Source organism: Nerophis ophidion, linkage group LG27 (genome assembly GCF_033978795.1).
Source record: "Nerophis ophidion isolate RoL-2023_Sa linkage group LG27, RoL_Noph_v1.0, whole genome shotgun sequence".
In the NCBI taxonomy this organism is placed as follows: domain Eukaryota; kingdom Metazoa; phylum Chordata; class Actinopteri; order Syngnathiformes; family Syngnathidae; genus Nerophis; species Nerophis ophidion.
Genome location: NC_084637.1, coordinates 11,346,206 through 11,370,284, shown reverse-complemented (window position 1 = coordinate 11,370,284; position 24,079 = coordinate 11,346,206). Strand labels below are relative to the sequence as shown.

Here is a 24,079-nt window from a genome sequence, read left to right as displayed (position 1 = left end):
ACTGAAGCTCTACATAAAACAAGAATGGGAAAGAATTCCACTTTCAAAGCTTCAACAATTAGTTTCCTCAGTTCCCAAACGTTTATTGAGTGTTGTTAAGAGAAAAGGTGATGTAACCCAGCGGTGAACATGCCCTTTCCCAACTACTTTGGCACGTGTTGCAGCCATGAAATTCTAAGTTAATTATTATTTGCAAAAAAAAAATAAAGTTTATGAGTTTGTACATCAAATATCTTGTCTTTGTAGTGCATTCAACTGAATATGGGTTGAAAAGGATTTGCAAATCATTGTATTCTGTTTATATTTACATCCAACACAATTTCCCAACTCATATGGAAACGGGGTTTGTATTTTATATGGGTTAAACCTTAATCGACCCAGAAAACAACTAGTTTGCAGGTTGGGCTGATTTTCTCCATAGATCAGACACTGAGGGTCTCCTTCTCTCCTGCCCAGATGGCACTTTCGCAAATCTTATTTCAAGGACAAAAGGTGTTTTCTTCATGACTACAAGAGATTGTCTTGGACGGACGTGTCGGTGTTCCAGACAAAAACAACATGGAGTCACGTCGTTTACCTTATGATGTGTTTATGTCTGACCTACTGTACCCAGACACTCTACACTTCCCCCAAATCCTCTTTACATCCTTGGACCCCCTGCTGGGCTGTTGATGTCGCTGAGAAAGCAGGTGTCCTGCTGGTTAAAGCCCAGTTGTCCAGACTGCTGGGACCAAACCCAGGATTATCCTGTCCCGGGTCAGCGCATCAGGAAGTTGCTCCACATTTGCACACACGGGAAGGTGTGTGTAAGCACATTTTGCATTGTGCGTGTGTGTGTGTGTGTGTGTGTGTGTGTGTACGTTACAGTTATTTGCATGACTAAAAACAGTAACTAAAGCAGGGGTGTCCAAACTTGTAATAATAATAAATAATAATGGATTAGATTTTATATCGCGCTTTTCTATTATTATATACTCAAAGCACTCACAGAGAAGCGGGAACCCATCATTCGTTCACACCAGGTGGTGGTAAGCAACATTTGTAGCCACAGCTGCCCTGGGGTAGACTGACGGAAGCGAGGCTGCCAGTTTGCGCCGACGGCCCCTCCGACCACCAGCACCTACAATTCATTCACCAGTGTGAGCGGCACCGGGGGCAAGGGTGTAGTGTCCTGCCCAAGGACACAACAGCAGCGATTTGGATGTCAAGAGGCGGGCAGCAAACCTGCAACCCTCAGGTTTCTGGCTCGACCCACTACGCCATACCGCCCCCAAATATCCTTCACACTTAAAATAACAGAGTGGAAAAACAAGTTTCCTCTCTATTGAAGATATTATATTCCTGATTTATGACACCAGAAGAGGGGCAGCTCGGTGGATCAGGGGTTGGTGCGTCTGCCTCACAAGTCCTGAGTAGTCCTGGGTTCAATCCCGGGCTCGGGCTCTTTCTGTGTGGAGTTTGCATGTTCTCCCCGTGAATGCGTGGGTTCCCTCCGGGTTCTCCGGCTTCCTCCCACTTCCAAAGACATGCACCTGGGGATAGGTTAATTGGCAACAATAAATTGGCCCTAGTGTGTGAATGTTGTCTGTCTATCTGCGTTGGCCCTGTGATGAGAAAGTGACTTGTCCAGGGCGTACCCCGCCTTGCGCCCGAATGCAGCTGAGATAGGCTCCAGCACCCCCCGCAACCCCGAAAGGGACAAACGGTAGAAAATGGATGAATGGATGGACACCAGAAGACTGACAAAGTTTGTGTTGGATATGATCAAATTAGTATAAATCTCAGCCTTTTCGAGAGATAATGAGCAAGCCACAGATCCCTTCCCTACTAACAACAATGCTAATCATGCAGACTTTGTGAGAGCCAACAATGATTAATTTGGGAAAAGTACGTTTTAGAAGCCCAGTGTTGAACGGTGCAGCTTTATTGTAACACTATAGCATCATGTAGCACTATTGCTAAGTACTAAACAAAGAAATACAAACTACAAACGTAATAAAACAGTCACTTACTCTACAACAGGGGTATCAAACATGCGGCCCGCGAGACATTTTTTTGCGCCCCCAACCTTAAAAGTTTAATGTTAGAAGGAGATGAAATACTGCACATAATTTCTGGCTGCATAACAACGCTGTAAACGTGGCTGACAAACAAATTAAAGTTATGTCTATTTCTCTCTTGTGTTTGATGTTTTGAGCCCACCATTTAGAGCAGGGGTCTCAGACACGCATCCCGCGAGACGTTATTTTGCGGCCCCCACCTTGATATGAAACTTTAATGTTAGTGCGGCCCGCAAGTTTTTTATGAATGCCGCATGACAGCGTTGTGTGCGGAGCTGAAGGAATCTACCAATCACGGTGTGGTATATGGCTCTCGAAGGCCGAACATTGACCTCACTTGTTTGATGCAAGCAGAGAAACATTTTGCCGCTTTTCCACTAGACCCGCACGCGCTCTTCCTCCCTCCCTCCCTCACTTGCCCGCCTGCTCACTCTCTCTCTCGCTCCCTCCCTCCACCGGTTCCGCAGTAAATAGTCCGGGCCGGGTAGACGAGCGGTCCGGTAGCTCCGAAGCACTCCACCGAAGGACCGAGCGACAATACAAAACTGTGGTGCACTGGACCCCAGCGCTGATACTACGACAGAGACGTGTAACACATTCGTCGTGATTTTAGCCCGTTCGGGGCTGATTGTGCTACCGTAAATGTAAACTCCACGCTCCCTAATCCACACGTTTGCTCCAAACAGAGACAATTTTTTTTTATTTGGGTCCAAAATGGCTCTTTCAAAGTTCTGGGTAGCCTACCTCTGCATTAGTGGAAAAGCGGCAAATGAGTGAAAACGACAGAGACGTTGCCATAGAGACGAGGGTTTTCTTACGTGCCTGGCTGCAGTCACACCGCCACAGCTGTCCGTCAGTAATAACAGTCCTCGATAACATGGACCAATTCAAACCATCATTTGTTTTTGTTTTTTTATTGTTTAATTTGCATTGCCTCACACGACGAACACTACATATATTTCTATATGATGCCGAATAACACTCCGGAAGATGTCACTTTTTTGCGCTCGCTATCCTGGTACTTTTCCCCAGCTATTATCCACCGACCGCCGTGTTGCTGTAGGGAGTAAAAGCGGAACGACACACATTGCGGAAATAAAATTATTCTCCGTGCGTCGGATAAATAAAAATATATTCCGGGACCCCAAACATGTTTTTTTCAAAGCCTGCAGTGAAGAGAAAAGGTTCGTGATGTGCGAAGACAATTCCAGGAAAAGTAAGAGAACAATATTTCTTTGTTAAGCACAGCGGACCCCCGACGTGTCTTATTTGCACAGAGACAATTGCGGTGCACAATTCTCATTTTGTTTATTCATATTTTGATTGCATTTTATGTTGAAAATAAGAATAAAGACGTATAAAAATATATTTTTTAAGAAATCTTTTCTTGCAGCCCAGCTTCACCCAGACTCTGCATCCAGTAGCCCCCAGGTAAATTAAGTTTAAGACCCCTGGTTTAGAGGTAACTTGGTAACCGAACACACGCATGACACCAAATATGTGCTGGGCTGCCACTGTGTTACGATGCCTTACACGCGTCAAAAATGTCCTTCCTCGGTGTCCTAACGCACGCAAAGGAAGAAGGTCTTGATCTCGCCACTATGAAAATAGCCTGACCTTTCCCAGCACCCTAGCGGCCGTCTCGCCGGAACCGATTACCCATAACACTCAAAAGAAATCAAAATAATCACCATGAGAATTTTTGGGATGTTCGTCTTGTTATACGCAAGTACAATATCAGTGTTTTTCAACAATTTTTCCCCCCTTAAATTTGGAGTTTAGTCCACTCAGGATTGCACTGGCCTTTTGTGGGATCAATGTTTGTTGCAATTAAGTTGCGGCTCAAAGTAAAAATTGCAACCAGGTTTGTAATAGGCCTAGAGCAGACCTGGGCAAATAAAGGCCCCGGGGGCCACATGTGGTCCGTTAAGTTTTTCAATCTGGCCCGCCGGACATTCCCAATAATTTTTTTAGATCTTTAAGATCAAAAGTGTAGCTGCCATTATGATGTGTAGTGATGTTTTCAAATGACCGTAAGTCTTCAAATACAGTATACTAATTATTTCAATGGTTGGAATCTGCGCTTGTGCATGATGTTCTAGTTACTATGGTGATCTAATTAGTTACTATGGTAATCTATTAGTTAGTATGGTAATCTACGTCACAGCAGGATTTTTTTTTTAGTAAGTAAGTAAGTAGTAAGTAGGTAAATGTTATTTATAAAGCACTTTTCACAGATACAATCACAAAGCGCTGTAAAAAACATAGGTGAAGCAAAACAACAATTACATTTAAAATAACAGGGGCAAAATCATGAAAAAGGATACAAAGTGGATTAAAAATGATAGTTAAAAGGTGCATTAACTAAAAGCTTTACTAAAAAGAAAAGATTTCAAATGAAAGTTTCAGCACAGTCAAGATCACAGAGGGACTGGTGCAAATTGTTCCAGGACCTATAGCCTGGAGTGCCAGATCTACACGGGTTATGTTGTCAATTTTCACAGTTTTATCGTTCATAGATATTGTAAATGCCACATTCAGTAAAAAAAAAAAAAATCCATTCCGTTTTTTAAGGCGGTCCATCATAACGTTTTTAGCATTCAATCAGACATTATTTTGAGGTTTTGTATTAGTGTTCCTAAAAATTAGATGTGCCGGCTCCCAGACACGTTTTTTTCTCTAATTGTGGCTCCCGAGTCCAAATAATTGCCCAGGCCTGGCCTAGACTGTATGTGGCTACATGAGGGCCGTTCCATTGAATCGATATCATACAGTCGTGGTCAACAGTTTATATACCCTGGTAAAGAGCATAATGCTTTGAGTTTCCAATAATTTCTACAACTCTTATTTTTTTGTGATAGAGTGATTAGAGCACATACTTGTTGGTCACAAAAAACATTCATGAAGTTTGGCTCTTTTATGAATTTATTATGGGTCTACTGAAAATGTGACCAAATCTGCTGGGTCAAAAGTATACATACAGCAATGTTAATATTAGGTTACATGTTCCTTTGCATGTTTCACTGCAATAAGGCGCTTTTAGTAGGCATCCACAAGCTTCTTGTTGAATTTTTGACCACTACTCTTGACAAAATGTGTGCACTTCAGCTAAATGTGTTGGTTTGCTGACATGTACTTTTTTCTTCAGCATTGTCCACACGTTTAAGTCAGAACTTTGGGAAGGCCATTCCAAAACCTTCCTTCTAGCCTGATTTAGCCATTCCTTTGCCACTTTTGACAGGTGTTTGGGGTCATTGTCCTGTTGGAACACCCAACTGCGCCCAAGACCCAACCTCCGGGCTGATGATTTTAGGTTGTCCTGAAGAATTTGGAGGTAATCATCCTTTTTCATTGTATAATACTACCGCTACTATGCTTGACGGTATGCATGGTGTTCCTGGGATGAAAGTCCTCACCTTTTCTCCTCCAAACATATTGCTGGGTATTGTGGCCAAACATCTCAATTTTTGTTTCATCTGTCATCACATGGACAAAGATAAAACCTTCTGGAGGAAATTTCTGTGGTCAGGTGAAACAAAAATTTAACTGTTTTTGTCAATGCGTGGACTATGGGGTATGTTTTTCTGGAATGCAGAGGAAAGTTGGAGCGGGAAAGGCGTGAAGGTAAAGACATATTTTATTTAAACACAATCAGTACAAAAAAATAAGCAAACAAAAGGCGCGCACAATGGCGGAGAACAAACTTGACTAATGAAAACAAAAGACTAGCACAAAGACAGAACTATGGACAAAAAACAAAAGACACTAACTGTGGCATTAATAAACAAAACTTACGTGGCATGACAAGAAGCAAAACTTTGGATCGGCATGAGGGAGAGAGGTAGCATGGCATGACGTGAGTAAAGGTAAAGTCGCCAGGCTGACTTCCTGGCAAATTTGGGTTTAAATAATACAGGTGATTGAAAAGGTGCGTGAGTCAAAACAAAATCAGGTGCGTGACATGACAGGTGAAACTAATTGGTTGGCATGGTGACAAAGCAAACAAGGAAGTGCAAAAACAGGAACTGAGTGTCCCAAAAAACAAACAGCACATGGCCTAACAAAAACATGATCAACAGACATGAAAGTTTTAAACATTTTTCGTCTGGACCCGAGTACGTGTAAACACAACCTAAAAACTCATTTTTGACTGGCTCTGACTTTCTCATCTCCCTCATTGCAGCCATTCTGTGTGCATGTTTTGCAGTTGAAAAGTGATTGTCAAACTTTCATTTATGTTCCAACAAATTGCACATAGTTTATGAAAAACATTGGAGAACTGCTGACTGTGATTTTTTTCTGTGAATCAGCGATATTATCAAATATGTCTGTCTCCCCATAAACGTAAAAAGGGAAATCAAAATGTGAAATTTGTGACGCTTTGCTGGCATCGTGGTGCGGGTTTTTTCTCTCGTGGGGGGCAGTCGGAGACGGACACGGCGTGAAGGTAAGAAATTATGATTTTATATCACTAACAAAACAAACTAAGAACAGACTAGGAACAAAAAACACTTGCACAAGGCACTAACAACAAAACGAACAAAAAGCGCTAGCATGTGAGCTAGGACAAGCAACGGAATAGCGTGGAAGCTAAAGTACACAAAGTGTTTTACCACAAGCGGGGATAGCGACGTCACCTGTTGCATCAAATACAAACGAGAATCCGAGACCGAATGAAAAACAAGGGCAGGCTTAAATTTACCATGAATTGAATAACGTGGACCCCGACTTAAAAAAGTTGAAAAACGTATTCGGGTGTTACCATTTAGTGGTCAATTGTACGGAATATGTACTGACTGTGCAATCTACTAATAAAAGTATCAATCAATCAATCAATAAAAAAAAATAGAGGCAGAAATTAGGAGGCAGGTACATGAGAAAAAGAAAAGCCCTGTGACACAAATGGGTTACTATGACAATGGAAAAAAAACAGGAAATGCCACCAGGAACTAAGGAAGTCAAATACTACAAGGATGTGGTACAAAACAGAACAAAACCAGGATATGCCATGATCCGAGTATCGGATCATGACACAATTAAAGAATAGGGACGCATTTCAACTGGCTAACGCGTTTGAGTGCTATTCAGGGAAACATTTGGTGGCAAAAAGGACGACGATTGGCCAAAAGCTGAGGTGATGCAACATGGAGTGTGAAAGGCACTGTCATCTGGATGACATCTGTCTGCTTGTGGTGTGTGACACATCCACAAGAACTTGCAAAGTCCCTTGCAGAAACGTACAAAGCAACCTGCTCCTTGTTTGCCGTAAGGGAGAGGGAGTTTTCTCTCTAGGGAGATAATTTGAAACAGACAAGTTAAACACACTCTTCCCAAGAGCATATATGCTTTGCCATCATTAACAAAAAAACAAACTAAGCCTACAGACAGTTATTATTATTATGACTATGTACTCACTTGACTCTCTTACTGTTACTGGGTGATATTCACCACTCAACATTTCTGGGCTTCAAAACTACCGTAATCCTGCATACCATTGGATCCTTCCTTTTCTTGTTCCATCTGTGAGTTCCACGCTGAAGAGTCAAGACACACACACAGTAAACATGGTCTTCACGAGGTCACCGTTTGCGGCTTCTGCTGCACCTCAGCTTCCTGTTTGTTCTCTGTTCTTGAGTCAGGAAAAGAAATCAGCAGATTTTTCTGTCCTTGCTACCGAATCCTTCAATGTTTCTAAAAGCGACCGTCAGTAGAAAAAGTTAATACAAGTGGCACACGTGGTTCACATGAGACTGATAATAGCTTTAACGAGTAAAGCTGGGCTACCAAAGTTGTATTCTGTAACTAAAAAAATACTATATGTATAAACATCATACGGTATATCGGAACAGCGTGCACGGTGCAAACTTGTTTGCAGTAAAGCATAGCTGCCGAACACCCACCAGGAAAGATCGCAATACCTACGCTTGCTGTTACAGTGTCATAGTTTGAGGTCACGTTCTGTTTTGTTTTTGATTAATTGGGCACTCTTGCTTGTTTTGTCACCATGCCAACCCATCAGTTTTCACCTGATATGTGTTCACAACTCACGCACCTGATTTGTCTGCACTCACGCACCTCAATCAATGTTCATTTATATAAACATAACATAAATCACAAATGTCTCAAAGGACTGTACAAACCACTACGACTACGACATCCTCGGAAGAACCCACATAAGGGCAAGGAAAACTCACACCCAGTGGGCAAGGAGAACTCACACCCAGTGGGACGCCAGTGACAATGATGACCATGAGAACCTTGTAGAGGACCTCATATGTGGGCAACGCCCTCCCCCCTCCCTAGGGGACCGAAAGCAATGGATGTCGAGCGGATCTAACATGATACTGTGAACGTTCAATCCATAGTGGCTCCAACACAGCCGCGAGAGTTCAGTTCAAAGCGGATCCAAGACAGCAGCAAGAGTCCCGTCCACAGGAAACCATCCCAAGCGGAGTCGGATCAGCAGCGTAGAGATGTCCCCAACCGATACACAGGCGAGTGGTCCATCCTGGGTCCCGACGAGCGGTCTATCCTGGGTCCCGATTCTGAACAGCCAGTACTTCATCCATGGCCCTCGGACCGAACCCCCTTCACAAGGGAGGGGGGGACAGAGGAGAAAAAGAAAAGAAGCGGCCAATCAACTGATCTAAAAAGGAGGTCTATTTAAAGGCTAGAGTTTACAAATGAGTTTTAAGGTGAGACTTAAATGCTTCTACTGAGGTAGCATCTCGAACTGTTACCGGGAGGGCATTCCAGAGTACTGGAGCCCGAACGGAAAACGTTCTATAGCCCGCAGACTTTTTTTGGGCTTTAGGAATCACTAATAAGCCCGGAGTCCTTTGAACGCAGATTTCTTGCCGGGACATATGGTACAATACAATCGGCAAGATAGGATGGAGCTAGACTGTGTAGTATTTTATACGTAAGTAGTAAAACCTTAAAGTCACATCTTAAGTGCACAGGAAGCCAGTGCAGGTGAGCCAGTACAGGCGTAATATGATCAAACTTTCTTGTTCTTGTCAAAAGTCTAGCAGCCACATTTTGTACAAACTGTAATCGTTTAATGCTACACATAGGGAGACCCAAAAATAATACGTTGCAGTAGTCGAGACGAGACGTAACAAACGCATGGATAATGATCTCTGCGTCGTTAGTGGACAAAATGGAGCGAATTTTAGCGATATTACGGAGATGAAAGAAGGCCGTTTTAGTAACGCTTTAATGTGTGACTCAAAGGAGAGAGTTGGGTCGAAGATAATACCCATATTCTTTACTGAGTCGCCTTGTTTAATTATTTGGTTGTCAAATGTTACAGTTGAATTATTAAATAGAGGTCGGTGTCTAGCAGGAACGATAATCAGCATTTCCGTTTTACCTGTCATCAATACACCTATTAAAGCCTGTAGTTGCCAGGCAGTCAGCCTGGCGACATCACCCTCTACCACCCTCTACGCACCCTTGCTCCATGCTGATGATCCATGTTCTTTTCTCGTTCCCTCTTAAGTTTTGTTATTCATGCCATAGTTTGCAAGTTTTGTTTTATGTCCATAGTTGTACTAATAGTTTGGTTTCATAGCCAAGTTTTGTACCTCCTCTGAGAGCGCCTTTTGTTTATACCCTTTGTTTTGTTTTCTACTTTTTGAGTTATTAATTCAAAGATGTCCTTACCTTCACGCCATGTCCGTTCCAATCGCTTTGCCCCACGGGAAAACAAACCACACTATAGTCCTCGTCATGAAATACAGTATGTATTGATTGATTGAAACTTTTATTAGTAGATTGCACAGTACTGTACATATTTCATACAATTGACCACTAAATGGTAACACCCGAATAACTTTTTCAACTTGTTTAAGTCGGGGTCCACGTTAATCAATTCATGTACTGCTAAAACACCCAAAAAGAGGAAGTCCGAGGAAGAATAGGAAAAAAGTTATACGTCTAAAAAACAAAGAAGAGCCAAAACTCATATAAATATTGGTCCAGTGTATTCAGGAGGGAGGGCACCGCGGGCCAGTCTTGGTGTCATGAACTGTGGTCTGGGTTATGTTGTTTTGGACTCTTTTAGTTCCTGTTTGCGTTCCCTTGTTTGTTAGGTGACCATGGCGACTTATTAGTTTCACCTGCCTAATGTGTTCGGGATACGCACCTGCTCTAATTAAGAGACTATTATTCAAGCCTGTCTTTGCCTGCTCGTCGGCCTGGCGACATTGCTCTTTGAATGCTTGTTTCATGCCACTGCTTCATTCATGCCGCAGTAAGTCTTGTTCGTTCTATGCCACCGTTTGTTTAGTTGTTTTCCATGTCCATTGTTCAGTCTAAGTGTTAGCGTGTGTTTCCTGCGTTAAAATGTATATTCCTTAGCCTCTCGTTCAATCGGCACGCTTTCCTTTTGTTTTAATTCCTGTCTTTTGTCCTGTGTAGTTAGATTAATGATAAATATGTTCCTACCTGCTACCTTTTGTCCGTAAAAGTCCGATTGCATCTCGGGAGAGCAATCCCCGCAGTAGGCTGCGACCCCCACCCCATCATGACACTTGGAATAACTTTGGACGCGCAAGAGGCAGTTTTCCTTCTACCGAAGAAATCTAATGTTCCATTTTCCTATATTTTGTGTGTATCCTTTTTGCATGGCGTCATGTGTTACTGATAGTCCTTTATCTTCTGCAACAAAATACAAATTAGGGGATCTTTTGATGCAACTTCAGACTGTCAACAACCTATGCGTGTGCACGTACAGCTCTTATGCGCGGTTTTGTGCACTTCCAGAGAGGAGGAGCCCGGGAGGGACTTTCAAAGAGAATATATATATATATATATATATATATATATATATATATATATATATATATATATATATATATATATATATATATATATATATATATATATATATATATATATATATATCTCCTGATATATGTAAAAATCTCCTGATGATTGAGGGAACCCCTCATGAAACAGTTCTGTAGAGACAAAGTAGTCTTGTGATTTTTATATACGTATATATGTATATATATATACGTATATATATATGTATATATATATATATATGTGTATATATATATATGTATATGTGTGTGTGTGTACATGTATGTATGTTGTGTGGGTATATATATATACATATATATGTCTATGTGTACATGTATGTATGTGTGGGTATATTTATATACACATATATGTATATGCTTATATATGTATATACGTACTGTATGTATATATACGTATATATGTGTGTGTATACATGTATACATATACACACGTGTGCCTATATATATATATATATATATATATATATATATACATATATATATATATATATATATATATATATAAATGTGTATGCATATAGACACACGTGTGTATATATATATATATGTATACTGTGTGTTTGTATACATACCCACAAATACATATATGTATTTGTGGGTATATACTGTATATATACACATATATGTACATACTTATATATATATACTTATATATGTATATATGTGTATGTATATATGAGTGTTTGTATACATATATATACACACGTGTATATATGTATATATATGTGTGTATACATATATATATATATATATATATATATATATATATATATATATATATATAGATATATATATATAGATAGATAGATATATAAGGGACGGCGTGGCGCAGTGGGAGAGTGGCCGTGCGCAAATCGAGGGTCTCTGGTTCAATCCCCACCTAGTACCAACCTCGTCACGTCCGTTGTGTCCTGAGCAAGACACTTCACCCTTGCTCCTGATGGGTGCTGGTTAGCGCCTTGCATGGCAGCTTCCTCCATCAGTGTGTGAATGTGTGTGTGAATGGGTAAATGTGGACGTAGTGGACGGTAGAAAAGCGTTATACAAGTACAACCCATTTATAATTTTTATATATATACTATTATTTGTAATTATTGTAATTATTTCTATTATTTGTAATTATGTATGCATATGTAGGTATATAAATATATATATATATATAAATTATTACTATTATTTGTAATTATGTATGCATATGTAGTAATAGTAATAGTAATAATTTATATATATATATATATATATATATATATATATATATATATATATATATACCTACATATGCATACATAATTACAAATAATAGTAATAATTTATTACCATTGAGGCATTTGTTGTCAATGAAGGGCTGTTGTAAAGCCACATACAAACACAAGAGACTAGGATCTCACAGCCACAAACTTTGAACACAACATGACCTTTTGGCTGTAAAGTCTTGAAGGATCAGGCTTCCAATAATAACTGAACTGTGTAGATTGCTAGTAGATAAACACATGCTGAGTTGATATTTAGGTCAACTTCACTGTGGACGATGCGAAAAGGCAACACCCCCGCCCCCAGCCGGCAGCTCTGCAGTTTAAATCTCTGAGAAGTACAGGATGTTCCATCACAATCTGGACATACAGCGCACGCACACACTCATCCAACTGGTCCTTGCTGACAAAACAGGTGCAGGACTGCATGAAATGTGAGCCATGAAAGATGGTATCTGAAAACTCGATGAGCATAATACTTGCTAAGGATGAACAACATTTTTTTTTTCAAGCCGATACCAAAATTACAAATTTCCTGCTTCTCAAAACAGATACCTTATTTGTATCTGCTATTTTTTTAATATTTTGGTTTACCTGTATTTTATGCACACCTGGTGGTAAGAAATACTCAAACAAAGGTGCATTTGGCAAGCTATTTGTATATTTGTCTTGACAAAGGCCAGTACCTTCCATGATGGGCTTGTCATCCATCACCCTCAATGCCATTATAAAATCATAAATCGCTTTAGAACACACAGGCCTTTCTGGGCTGCTTTTTTAGAAAGAGGCTTTTATAAGGCTTTCAAAAGACCGTGGTAACAATGCTGGCTTTTCAGGTGGCTGATGAGGTCTGTTGCGTAAAAGTGTTTGTCCCTCCTCGTGGAATGTTTGCAGAACATTTGGTACAAATAACACATGAAAAGTCTTGCTTTGAAATAGCGACAAATTTCCACAGGATTGACACCATATTTGTTTACAATGAATTCAGGTTTACAGCATAGCACTTACTGTAGGAGAAAACAACGACTTTATTCGCTAAGCCGAACCTATTGAAGCGTTGTTGTAGTTAATTAGGCTGACCATATTGTGAAATCCCAAAAAGAGGACACATAAATGCGTGCCAAGGCGGGCAGCACGCCAAGGCCGGGACTAAGTGAAAATTTGCCAATGATACTTGAACTTGCTTTATAAATAATATATTTATTTAAATAAAGCATTTTTTCTCCTCTGTTGGCACTAGGAATTTTCAAAATGGGGTCCCATGGACCTCATCAAGTCATAAAAATGGGGTCCCACAGTACATTTTTGGGATCCCACTTTTTTGTAAGCATTTTGAAAACAAATGATAAACGTATGCATTGTCCTGTTTTATCTCAAATTATATACTGTGTTTTGGAAAAAGGTTGTCATAAATGTTACTTAATTAATTAAAAGTAATAATATAAAAAGAAGACAAATTTGTATGCAAATGTAAATGTATTCAGTTCTAAACATTCATTTACTTTCTTCTTTCCTTCGTGGATCTAAACTTTACCGGTAGTTTTTTCTATGTTCTAATTTAATAAGTTGTAGGTGTATTTATTTCAGAATAGAAGTGTAAAAAGTGTTCTGCTTCGGTCATGAAATGATAATGGTGTGCCAGGGCATACTTACATTTTATATTTAACGCTTAAATCTCTGGAGTCTACATCAACTTTAGATCTATTCCTCATTTCAAAATGTTTTATTTTTTATTAATATTGTTTGTTTTCCGCCCCTTTTTGTCAAACAAAACAGTTTTTTTTATGGCAAACACACAAAATATGCAAAATCTTCCACCAAAAATATTTTTCAAAGTGTAATATTTGATGTGACGTAATCGGGGTTGAGGTGGGGGGATTAAGGGGTGGCGGGGGTGTATATTGTAGCATCCCGGAAGAGTCAGTGTTGCAAGGGGCTCTGGGTATTTGTTCTATTGTGTTTATGTTGTGTTACGGTGCGGATGTTCTCCCAAAATGTGTTTGTCATCCTTGTTTGGTGTGGGTTCACAGTGTGGCGCATATTTATAACAGCATTAAAGTTGTATATACTTCCACCCTCAGTGTCACCTGTATGGCTGTTGACCATGTATGCCTTGATTGACAGTCAATGCGGTACTTCGCTCTCTCTGTCAGCCTCCCACACAAATGTTGCTGCGTGCGCACACATTCGCAATTCGTTACGTTATTAACCCCTCTTAACCCTGTACGTACATTGAAAATACACGCAACCTTGACCCAAAACGCCGGACATTTGAGGCATTTAAGAAACCCCGCCCGGACACCCCGGACAGTCCCGCAAAAGAGGACATGTCCGTGGAAAAGAGGACGTATGGTCAGTCTAAGTTAATTGTTATCTGAGCTATTTTTTAATGAGCTCAGATGTATATATGTGACGTCATAGTTCCTCAAATCGATCCGATATTTATCAGGCTATATTTATCATGCACCCCTACTTATTGCTACATTTATTTACTGCCCTCAACTTCCAGATTCAATGTCCTTGGCTACGTTCACACTGCAGATTAAATGTGATATTTTTAGCCCTAATATGACCTGTATCAGACTTATTTTAAATCTGACACAGGCCTCTTTTGTATGTGGTCATAAATCCGATATCCATCTAATATGACTGCAGTCTGGACAAGTGGGTTGCATACAGAAAAGACGAACGAAAGAGCAGAAGACAGTAAATGTCCCACCACTCCTGACTCCTCGCCCACACGCTCCTCGGAACAAATGTTGCAGAAAGTGCCGCACAAACTGCTATAGCCGAAATGCTTTCCCTCGGTCTTCTTAATCCCCTTCACAACATAATTTCGTTAAAAACAGGTTGACTTCTTTTTGCATAAAATCCTTCAATTTGTCACAAATCGTGGCCATGTTTACTTTAGCGAACACAGCACCACCTGTGACATGTTTTGTGCGCATGCGGGTCAACTTCATGGACATATTTCAATCACAAAAACAAAGAAAGGGTACATTTATTGGTAACGTGAACCACTGTAGAAAAAAGTTAGAATTTGAACAAAAAAAATGAATTGGCCATCATACCCTGCAGCATGACTGCAGCCCTTGTTGAACTGTTCTTCGAAAGAGGGCTGATTGCACAATTTCATAGTATCACAGGGGGTGGTTGTAACGTTAGAAATGTGGGAATCAAAGCTCAAAGGCAAATTGTTCACACTGTCAGGAGCTTGATAGAGAGAAGCTTTAGGGGCGGCATATTGGCTGCAGCTACAACCCCAACGTGGGCTGCCTGTTAATTCAAAGTGTTTATTTTCACATGCAAAGTCAAGAAATTTTAAAGTCAACAATGTATGTCGATACATTGTAAAAAAATATCAAAATATGGGTTTGTTGGGCACTTCCTGGTTTGTCATGTCGCCATGGTTGCATATCTGTTTCACCTGTTCCTTGTTTCTGGACTCTTACCTGTTTGTTGATTACCTTCCTTATTTAAGCCTGCATTTTCTGTGACTCGTTTTCGCATCCTAGCCTTTTTTTCCCCCAACAAGTGACGACGCTAACTCCCGACATTGGTGAAGCTGTTTTTGTACTTGCTAGCTTCCATGCTATTCCTGTGTTTAGTTCCCTAGCTTCCATGCTACCGCTTTTGGTTTGTCTTTTCTACTTAGCACCAGTGTTTTTGTTCTTAGCCTGATTTTAGTTAAATAAACCAGCATTTCTTTCCCTTACGCTGTGTCCGAGCCTGAACTGCATCTTGGAAGAAGCACCACACAATGCAGAGCAAACGTCGCAGAGTTCTCTGAATTTGCACTTGTTTTTTTTGTTGTTTTTTTTATCTCAGCTTCCATCCATTTTCTACCGCTTGTCCCTTGTGATTTGCCTTCTTCTGCTGCCAAGTCATGTCATGGCAAAAATAAATGATGTAGCACTACACCACACATCTGACTGTCTAAGTAACCATCTAAGTAATCTGTATGAGAGTAACGGTGTTGCATATAAAGCTCTAATCAACCACCTTAAGCCAAATGGTCTCAATTTGATCGTTTGCGCTTTGTGAGCAAGGCCTGGCTACCTGTATGAGGATTTATATTGGCAATTATTCATAATATGCAGAGAGCTCATTCCAAATTAATAAATGGTAAATAGGTTGTACTTGTATAGCGATTTTCTACCCCTTTTTAAAGGTGCCCAAAGCGCTTTGTATTTCCACATTCGCCCTTTCACACACACATTCACACTGGAAGGTCAAAGATCAACATCTAAGAACTGTATATGGTTAAATGGCACATAACTCAACACTGTTGGTTGTCCGTGGCCACTTGCTAGAAAAAAAATACTTGTTCCGTTACTCACGTATTATTAATGTATTAATGTAAGTGAACCGTGAAAGGCTTGCCAAAGTAGAGAAAAACAGGCACCGCAGTCCAACAATTAAAAACAGTGTGTGTTACAGTAAAAGACTATTGAGGAAACTTTAACCTAATTAGCTCAGCTTTATTTCATGCAAATGTGAGGAGATTTTATGAGGCAGCTAGTGGAAGTATTCAAAAAGAGGTTTGTGTTGCAAAGTGGAAATACCTGATTAATACTCAAGTGTTTTAAGTAACTTCCACAAATAAACACCAACCAGTGAAACACATATGTGCATCTTTAGTGTAATTCTGTTGTGATGTGTGTAATTTGAAGTGACATTTCAACAGCAGAAGTAAAGAGGGCTGGTAGATTTGACAGCTTTAATAAATGTAAGTGCAGCAGTAGTGCGACACTGCAGAAGTCCCACACAAACAATGCACCTTTTAAAAATGGGCCCCAAACTTTTGTGTTTGAGCGATTTATTGTAAACAGACCTTTGGTCCACAAATCCAGCACATTTAACCTGCTGGACCTTAACCACACTTACTGGCAACAACTTTAGACATTCCTGCGCAATCTAATTGTATGAAGAATGTCATCTTTACAAAGATAATAATGCTCTGTTTGAAAAATGTATCAATATCACTGATGTTAGAGTTTGGAGGTGTACATTTAAAAAATGTATGGATGTATGGAACTATAATTGCAAAATGGCCATACGACCAAACAATGCAATTTTCTTGTAACTCTTCTTCTTTTTTTGTTTTACTCCTACACATATTTAACAATTCAAAGTGTGTATTGGCCCATGTTTTGTTCTTAAGTCGAAGATTAGTGATTTCAGTTACAGGAGTGAATATTTAGCATAGATTTAGCAAATACTTAAAATATAGCCAATTGGTATTTGTACTTATAGCATGTTGACACTTATGCGGATGACAGTTATTTAACAAAAAACTGTCTTTAAAAATAAACAAATAACATCAAATTAATAATTAGGTACCAGGATTGTGCTGATATATTAACTCCCTCAATAGTTTCCATTTAATCAAATAAACAGGAAAAATACATTTCTTTTTATAGAAGGACTTACCTGCTTCTTATTTTTTGTCTTCCTATGGCCTGCAGATGATCTGAATGATGCAACTTCATGTGGACCATGTTATTTGTGGAATATTTTGAACATTTTAGTTGGGTAATACAGCATGTTAGGGTAACAGGACTGAGTAAAAACACAGCCTAATAATTAAAGTGTAAAATTTGTGTTTATTATTTTTGGAGGCAAATTCATTTAAAGTATTGTTGGGATAAAGCATAACACAAATATGCAAAAAATATCAAACATTTTTTTAGGGATTTCAGTCAATATGTTTGATAGTAAAATCTAAATTTAGGAAGCGGGGACAGGCTACATTAAATTTGTCTATTATGTTGTATATATCTAATATGCATGGATGTCAATGTGCAAAATATTGCCTCATTAAAATCATTTTACAGTTTATTTAATAATGCATTTATACATTTTATTTCCTGTGGGTGCAAATGGCACTGGTTTGGTGGAATGGCGAATAACAATAACAATAACCTCAGTTGAGGTGCTTTAAAGTGTGTAATTGTTGCGATCCGCTGCTCGGATCTGTACATATTCTGGTTTATTGTTCCATTTTTGTATCACCCTGTTATTTAACGTCTTTATTTCCTGTTTAGTCTGTCACCAAGGTAGCTCATTAGTTCACCTGCCCCTTATCTACGCACACCTGTTTCTTCTAATCACCTCCCTTATTTAAACTCGCCCCTTTTCGTTATTCATTCTCGGATCCTAATTTGCCCTCGTGCAACTGTGATGTCTTGTTTGTTCTTGCTCTCTATCGCTAGCTCTCACGCTACGTTTATTTTATTCCTAGCTTTCACGCTAGTTGTTTTGTGTTCTCTTTTGTGCCTACGTGCCAGTTTTATTTTCTTAGTGGTTTATCCTAGCTTTCACGCTGGCGTCTTTTTTTTGCCTTTTTCCTTAGCTCCTGTGTTTTTGTTCCAGCCTTTTATTACTTTAATAAATCCATTTATATCTTACCTTGTTGTGTTCATCGCTTCGACGCATCCCTGGAAGAACCAATCCGGCATCACAATGCCACACAAGCCTCACAGTAATGCTACAATAAATCTTACTCCATCACTGTGACTCTTCCAATCAGTTCTTCTAGCATGGCAAGGAAAGTCTGCTTGACACTCAGATGTGGAATTACAGCTGGGAGATATACTCGATATATCGCGGGTTTGTCTCTGTGCGATATAGAAAATGACTATATTGTGGTATTCGAGTATAAGTTCTCACACAGTTGCTTTTAGCTGCTGGCATTACACCCCAGGCTCTTCCCACTCTTTCTTGTCTCTCCTTCTCACAGACAGCAAGCGCACCTTCTTACATACGTCACATACGTATACGCCCTCGGGGAGCAGAGAGGTAGCAGCATGGGTAACGTTAGCTGTGGTGCTAATGGTAATACGAGAGGAAGAAGGTGCGGATCTGGTAACAAATAAAGAAATAAATAATTAATTCCTAAGAAAAACAGCAGGGGGTCCATCGTCTGGCGGTGGTTTGGCTTCAAGAGGGAACATGTCAAACAGACAACCGTAATTTGTCATGTGTGGGGCAAAAGCGTTGCTAAAAATGTAGCATTACTGCTAATATGTAGCATCATTTGAAAAGTCACCTAGTAGAGAATAAAGAGTGCTTACTCCGTATATCAAAATCTCCATTCGGTACCACACTATCAAAATGCCGAGGCAAACATTTCCAGATCAACACCGTATGAAAAAAATAGTCAACAACAAAAGGAGATAATGTCCGCAGTAACCTACCACATAGCAAAGGACGAACACTATTTGATTTCCTACTATGCAGCTCATTTTTATTTGACACTTTTTGAAATATCTTGTGTGACATCATGCACAAAAGTGCACTTTATTTATTTTAAACTATTGTAGTGGCGTTCTGTACAAAAAGTGCACTTTAATTTAGTGTTGTTTTGATATGTCATCTTAGTGACATCATGCACAAAAGTGCACTAATGGCGTGTTTTAAAATGTCTCTGACAATCTTGCACTTTCTGTTTTGAAATGACATGAATGTTTGTGCCACTGTTTAATAACTGTTTAATAAATACAGTTTTGGTCAATTGACTTAGTTGTGATTTCCCTCTCTGCATGAAAGTTTAAAATGAGCATATATGAATGCAGTATGAAGAGGAATGTTTTAAAGTAGACACATAGAATCATCATAGTGCTGTGATTATATGTATCAAGTGTTCATTGAAGTAAGGCAAAATATCGACATATATATCGTGTATCACGCTTTGGCCTAAAAACATTGAGATATTAAAAAAAGGCCATATCGCCCAGCCCAATGTGGAATACAGTAAAACTCCCTAATTCTACAGAGTATTGCTTGTTAATACGTTCTGAGGTATGGTGGAATTGGCAAAATGTCGCCCTGGTTAGCCCACAGTGGAACTGTCACTTCGCCCTACATCAGGCAAGGCAGTGAGGCGGAAGCTGGAACAGTGTGTACCAAAATGTATCGACAGTTGGAGCTTTTGTTCTGGCTGATGCACCACCCGCACGAACACTAAAGATCATGTGGATACTGTGTTTAATTTAGCCAAAAACAATATACTTTATATTTGTGTGTACTACATATCTACATACATATGGTACATATGTATATATATATATATATATATAGAGAGAGAGAGAGAGAGAGAAAGAGAGAAAGAGAGAGAGAGAGAGAGAGAGAGAGAGAGAGAGAGAGAGAGAGAGAGAGAGGTATAATATGTATATACAGTATAGCAAATGAAACTTTTATGGCCAATATATTCCTGCTGCTGCTAGTTACAGCATTGTGGTACAATAATGGGAATATTCAATATATCCATACCTTTGTTTAAACATGAACATGAAATATAATGTATGGGTCACATTATAAAGTTATACATTTTACACTGCTGCCCTCTGTTGGTTGATTGCATCCACAACTTCCTCAGCCAACCATGTATGAACATTAAATCCCATTATTCTCCACCATCATGCAACTAAATTAAATCAATTGACCACTAACCACTTAGTCATTTGTTGATCCCAGCTTACTTTTGAGCTCAGTTATCTGTCTCTTCATGTGGTCCATGTCGCTGGACATTTGCCTGAAACAAGTAAGAACATTTCTCAGCCTAACACAACTCATCCTCACACGAGGAGATATAAAAAAAAACGGTCTTTGTTGTGTTACCTATGAAAGACCTGGGCCTTGCTCAGTTGGCGATGAAGGCACTTGACCATGGCTGCAAAGCGCTTGTTTTGAATCTAAAAAAACCAACAAAAAAACCTTGGTTTTGTATGCAACACGTGTGAGTGGTTGATGATGTCATCATACCTCAATGTCTTTATTTATCTGGGCATGAGTCTCCAACTCTTTCTGCAGATTCTCTCTCATCCCAGCTATAGTTTTCCTCATGCCAGCAATCTCTTCTTTCAGAGCATCAACTTCTCTCTGTAGAAAAAAAAAATCTGCATTTATGTGGAACTAAATTTCAAGGTCAAAATCAAAACCAGACTAAACCATGCCTTAAAAAAACAACCTTTGCCATCCGGGCAGTGTTTCCATGACAATTCTTTAAGTCCTCCTCCAGTTCACCTTTGGCCTTCCTCAGTGTCAGAACCAGTGCCCTCTTCTCCTCCAGCTCCTTGCAAGCCAAAGTCCAGCCTGCTGCATGCAAAGCCGCCTGCCTGTGGCCATTCATCTTTCTTCTATAAATGTTGAACTGTATTCGTGCCGTGCAGGCCTTTTCTTCCTGCTCACATATTTGCTCTTGGATTTTGATGTTGTCCGCTCTGATTGAAGCACACTGGTCATTTTGGGCCTGCATCTGCCGCTTTGAATACGTCATCTCGTCCTCCAGGACGAGGAGCTCTGTGGCTTTACATCTCAATTTCCACTGGGCCTCATCACCTTTCTTCTGCACACCTGCCAGAATTACCTGTTAATGACATTCATCATTTAAGCACGTCATTCTCCTACTTCAGTGGTTCTTAACCTGGGTTCGATCGAACCCTAGTGTTCGGTGAGTCGGCCTCAGGGGTTCGGCAGAGGTCAAAACACACCCGACTCATTGTGTGAATACAAACTTCTCCCTATTGGCGTATTACGGTTTCGGCAACAGCTGACTGGTTTTTGCAGGTGTGTGATTGGTTGGTTTTGTTGTTTGAACAAGGTGATGTTCATGCACGGTTCATTTTGTGCACCAGTAAAAAAACACTTTACACTTTAGTATGGGGAACATATTCACCATTAATCAGTTGCTTATTAACATGCAAATTAGTAACATATTGGCTCTTAACTAGTCATTAATAAGTACTTATTTATGCATTATTCGGCATGGCCTTATTATAACCCTAACCAAATAACTCTAAATTAAGTCTTTATTATTTTTATAATATGTTCCCCTTGTCATGACGCGGAGTCAAACCCGCGTTTCCTCGGCGGCTGGAGCTGTGTGCGCCTGTACTGACAGTGCGCCAAGAGGCGCCTCTGCTGACTACGCACTTAGACACGCCCTCACTCGTGCTGAGTGCAGCACGCCCACGCAGCAACGAGCCTGCAGCCTATCAATAATCATCACACCTGGATTTGATGAGAGGGAGCAGCATAAAGACCAGCAGACCCGAGGAACCTTTGCCAGAACGTCGCTAACCTTCCAGTAAGCATCACGTCTGGCATTTCTTGTTTTCCCACTGATTTTCTCGCCCTTGTTTTGCTCTATCTCTCCGTGTTTTCCCCTGGTTCATGTCCTTTTGTATTTCCTCAGTGACTCCCCTGTCCTCCCTGATTGCGCCTTGTCACTCAAGTCCCATCTGGATTCTTGACTGCTCTCCTCGATCCACGACCTCCCTGCTCAGACCCAGACCACGCTGCCCTGCTGTTGCCCATGACCTCATGCCTGTCCACGACCTGCCTCTTCGCCTTGCACTCTTGGATAACGACGAAAGATATAACCAACATTTACAGACAACAACCCTTGGTAATATTTACATATTTAAAATAACACATAGTCAACACTCATTCACTTTGAGTAGCATACACACGCCAAGTATTCATCAAAGGTTTTTAATAAGCCTTGTAAACCGCAGTCCTGCCCTGGTTGTCGCCTCCTTCCCTTTTCTTTCTAGTACACAACACCCTTAGTGTCCAAATAACTCTAAATTAAGTATTTGTTACTTAGAATATGTTCCCCATACTAAAGTGTTACCAAAAACATATAACTTTGTCTTGAATTTGAAAAAATAAATAAAAAATTCCACTAAAGTCGGGTTTGGTGAATGCGTTTACGAAACTGGTGGGGTTCGGTACCTCCAACAAGGTTAAGAACCACTGTCCTACTTCCACACATCTTAATTGTGACCATTCTAATTAGAAGCAGACACAGCGTCATGAATAAATAATGATTCATAATAATAAATAAAGCTTTTCCAACCTGTAGGTGGCTGAGTGTCTTCTGCTTCTCTTGCAGAGTTTCAGTCTGAGTGTGGCCATGTTGACTAATATTTTCTAGGGCTTGAGTTAATGATAACTCACTCTGACCCTCTGGTGAATAAATAATAACAACATTACAACTTATTTGTAATAAATATGTGTATAAACATCACGGCAATTGTACATCATCAAATAAGCGGGTTTAACGTCCTTACAATTAGCAAAGTTTTAAATAAATGCTAATGCTGGTTAGCTTGAAATAATGCTGTATATTTAGAAAATGTGCAAATTTCATTTTGCCAAACGATGTTGTAGTTATTAATAACCTTACCATCTGTACAAGCTGCCATTTAAACAACAGTCAACTAACGTTTTAGACAAAAATTTACATTAAACGAGTTTATATGTTGCGTGTGTATTTTTAAAACTCGTAATCCCAGAGTTCTTTGCGGCAGCAGTTTGCCGTCGTTCATAGAGAGCTTATAAATAGACGCAGCATTGGCTGCTGTGACGCGAGAAATTAAGCCGCCATCTTGAAGTGGTGATGAGGAGCCGGCGAGCAGCCTAAACTGTCAGTTGACAGGTAGAAAACAAAGATGCCGGGATGGTGTTCAGCGTCTTCGTGCTCAAATGAGCGGACTGTTGAAAATAGCAATCGGAGGATTACTTTTCACAAGTAAAATCCAACATTAACGCACTATTATTGTATTTTGTGAAAAGAATAGTGCCACATAGTTGAGAAGGAGCAAAGATTGATTGATTGATAGATACTTTTATTAGTAGATTGCACAGTACAGTACATATTCCGTACAATTGACCACTAATTGGTAACACCCGAATAAGTTTTTCAACTTGTTTAAGTCAGGGTCCACGTTAATCAATTCATGGTAGATCTTCAATAGTACTGAAATAGTAGCCGCTAGTAAACAAGAGTATGACCACAATATAATTGCTTGCCAATTAAATTAATTAAATTAAAAAATGTCATAACATAAAGTTGGAATAAATGATGAAGACAAAGATTGTAAGAGCCAACAGGGGTAAGGACCTTAGTCTTGATCAGGGGTGCCCATTA

At 39.8% G+C, this 24,079-nt stretch overlaps 1 protein-coding gene across 1 annotated transcript; it reads right to left on the bottom strand.

The window, feature by feature from the left end:
* Positions 1-20,259: 20,259 nt before the first annotated feature.
* Positions 20,260-23,451, bottom strand: LOC133544332 (citron Rho-interacting kinase-like). The gene is made up of 6 exons (XM_061889543.1): positions 23,336-23,451; positions 23,006-23,115; positions 21,113-21,511; positions 20,908-21,024; positions 20,764-20,837; positions 20,260-20,677 (listed from the first exon to the last, which is right to left on the bottom strand). The coding sequence occupies exons 1-6, from the start codon at positions 23,352-23,354 to the stop codon at positions 20,599-20,601; spliced, it is 798 nt and encodes a 265-aa protein (XP_061745527.1). The 5' UTR covers positions 23,355-23,451; the 3' UTR covers positions 20,260-20,598.
* Between the last annotated feature and the right edge of the window lie 628 nt (positions 23,452-24,079).

Coding starts and splice junctions, on each gene's coding strand:
- LOC133544332 (XM_061889543.1), bottom strand. Junction 21,512..23,005: donor AGACACTCAGCCACCTACAG/GTTGGAAAAGCT, acceptor TGTCATTAACAG/GTAATTCTGGCAGGTGTGCA. Junction 21,025..21,112: donor ACACTGCCCGGATGGCAAAG/GTTGTTTTTTTA, acceptor TTTTTTCTACAG/AGAGAAGTTGATGCTCTGAA.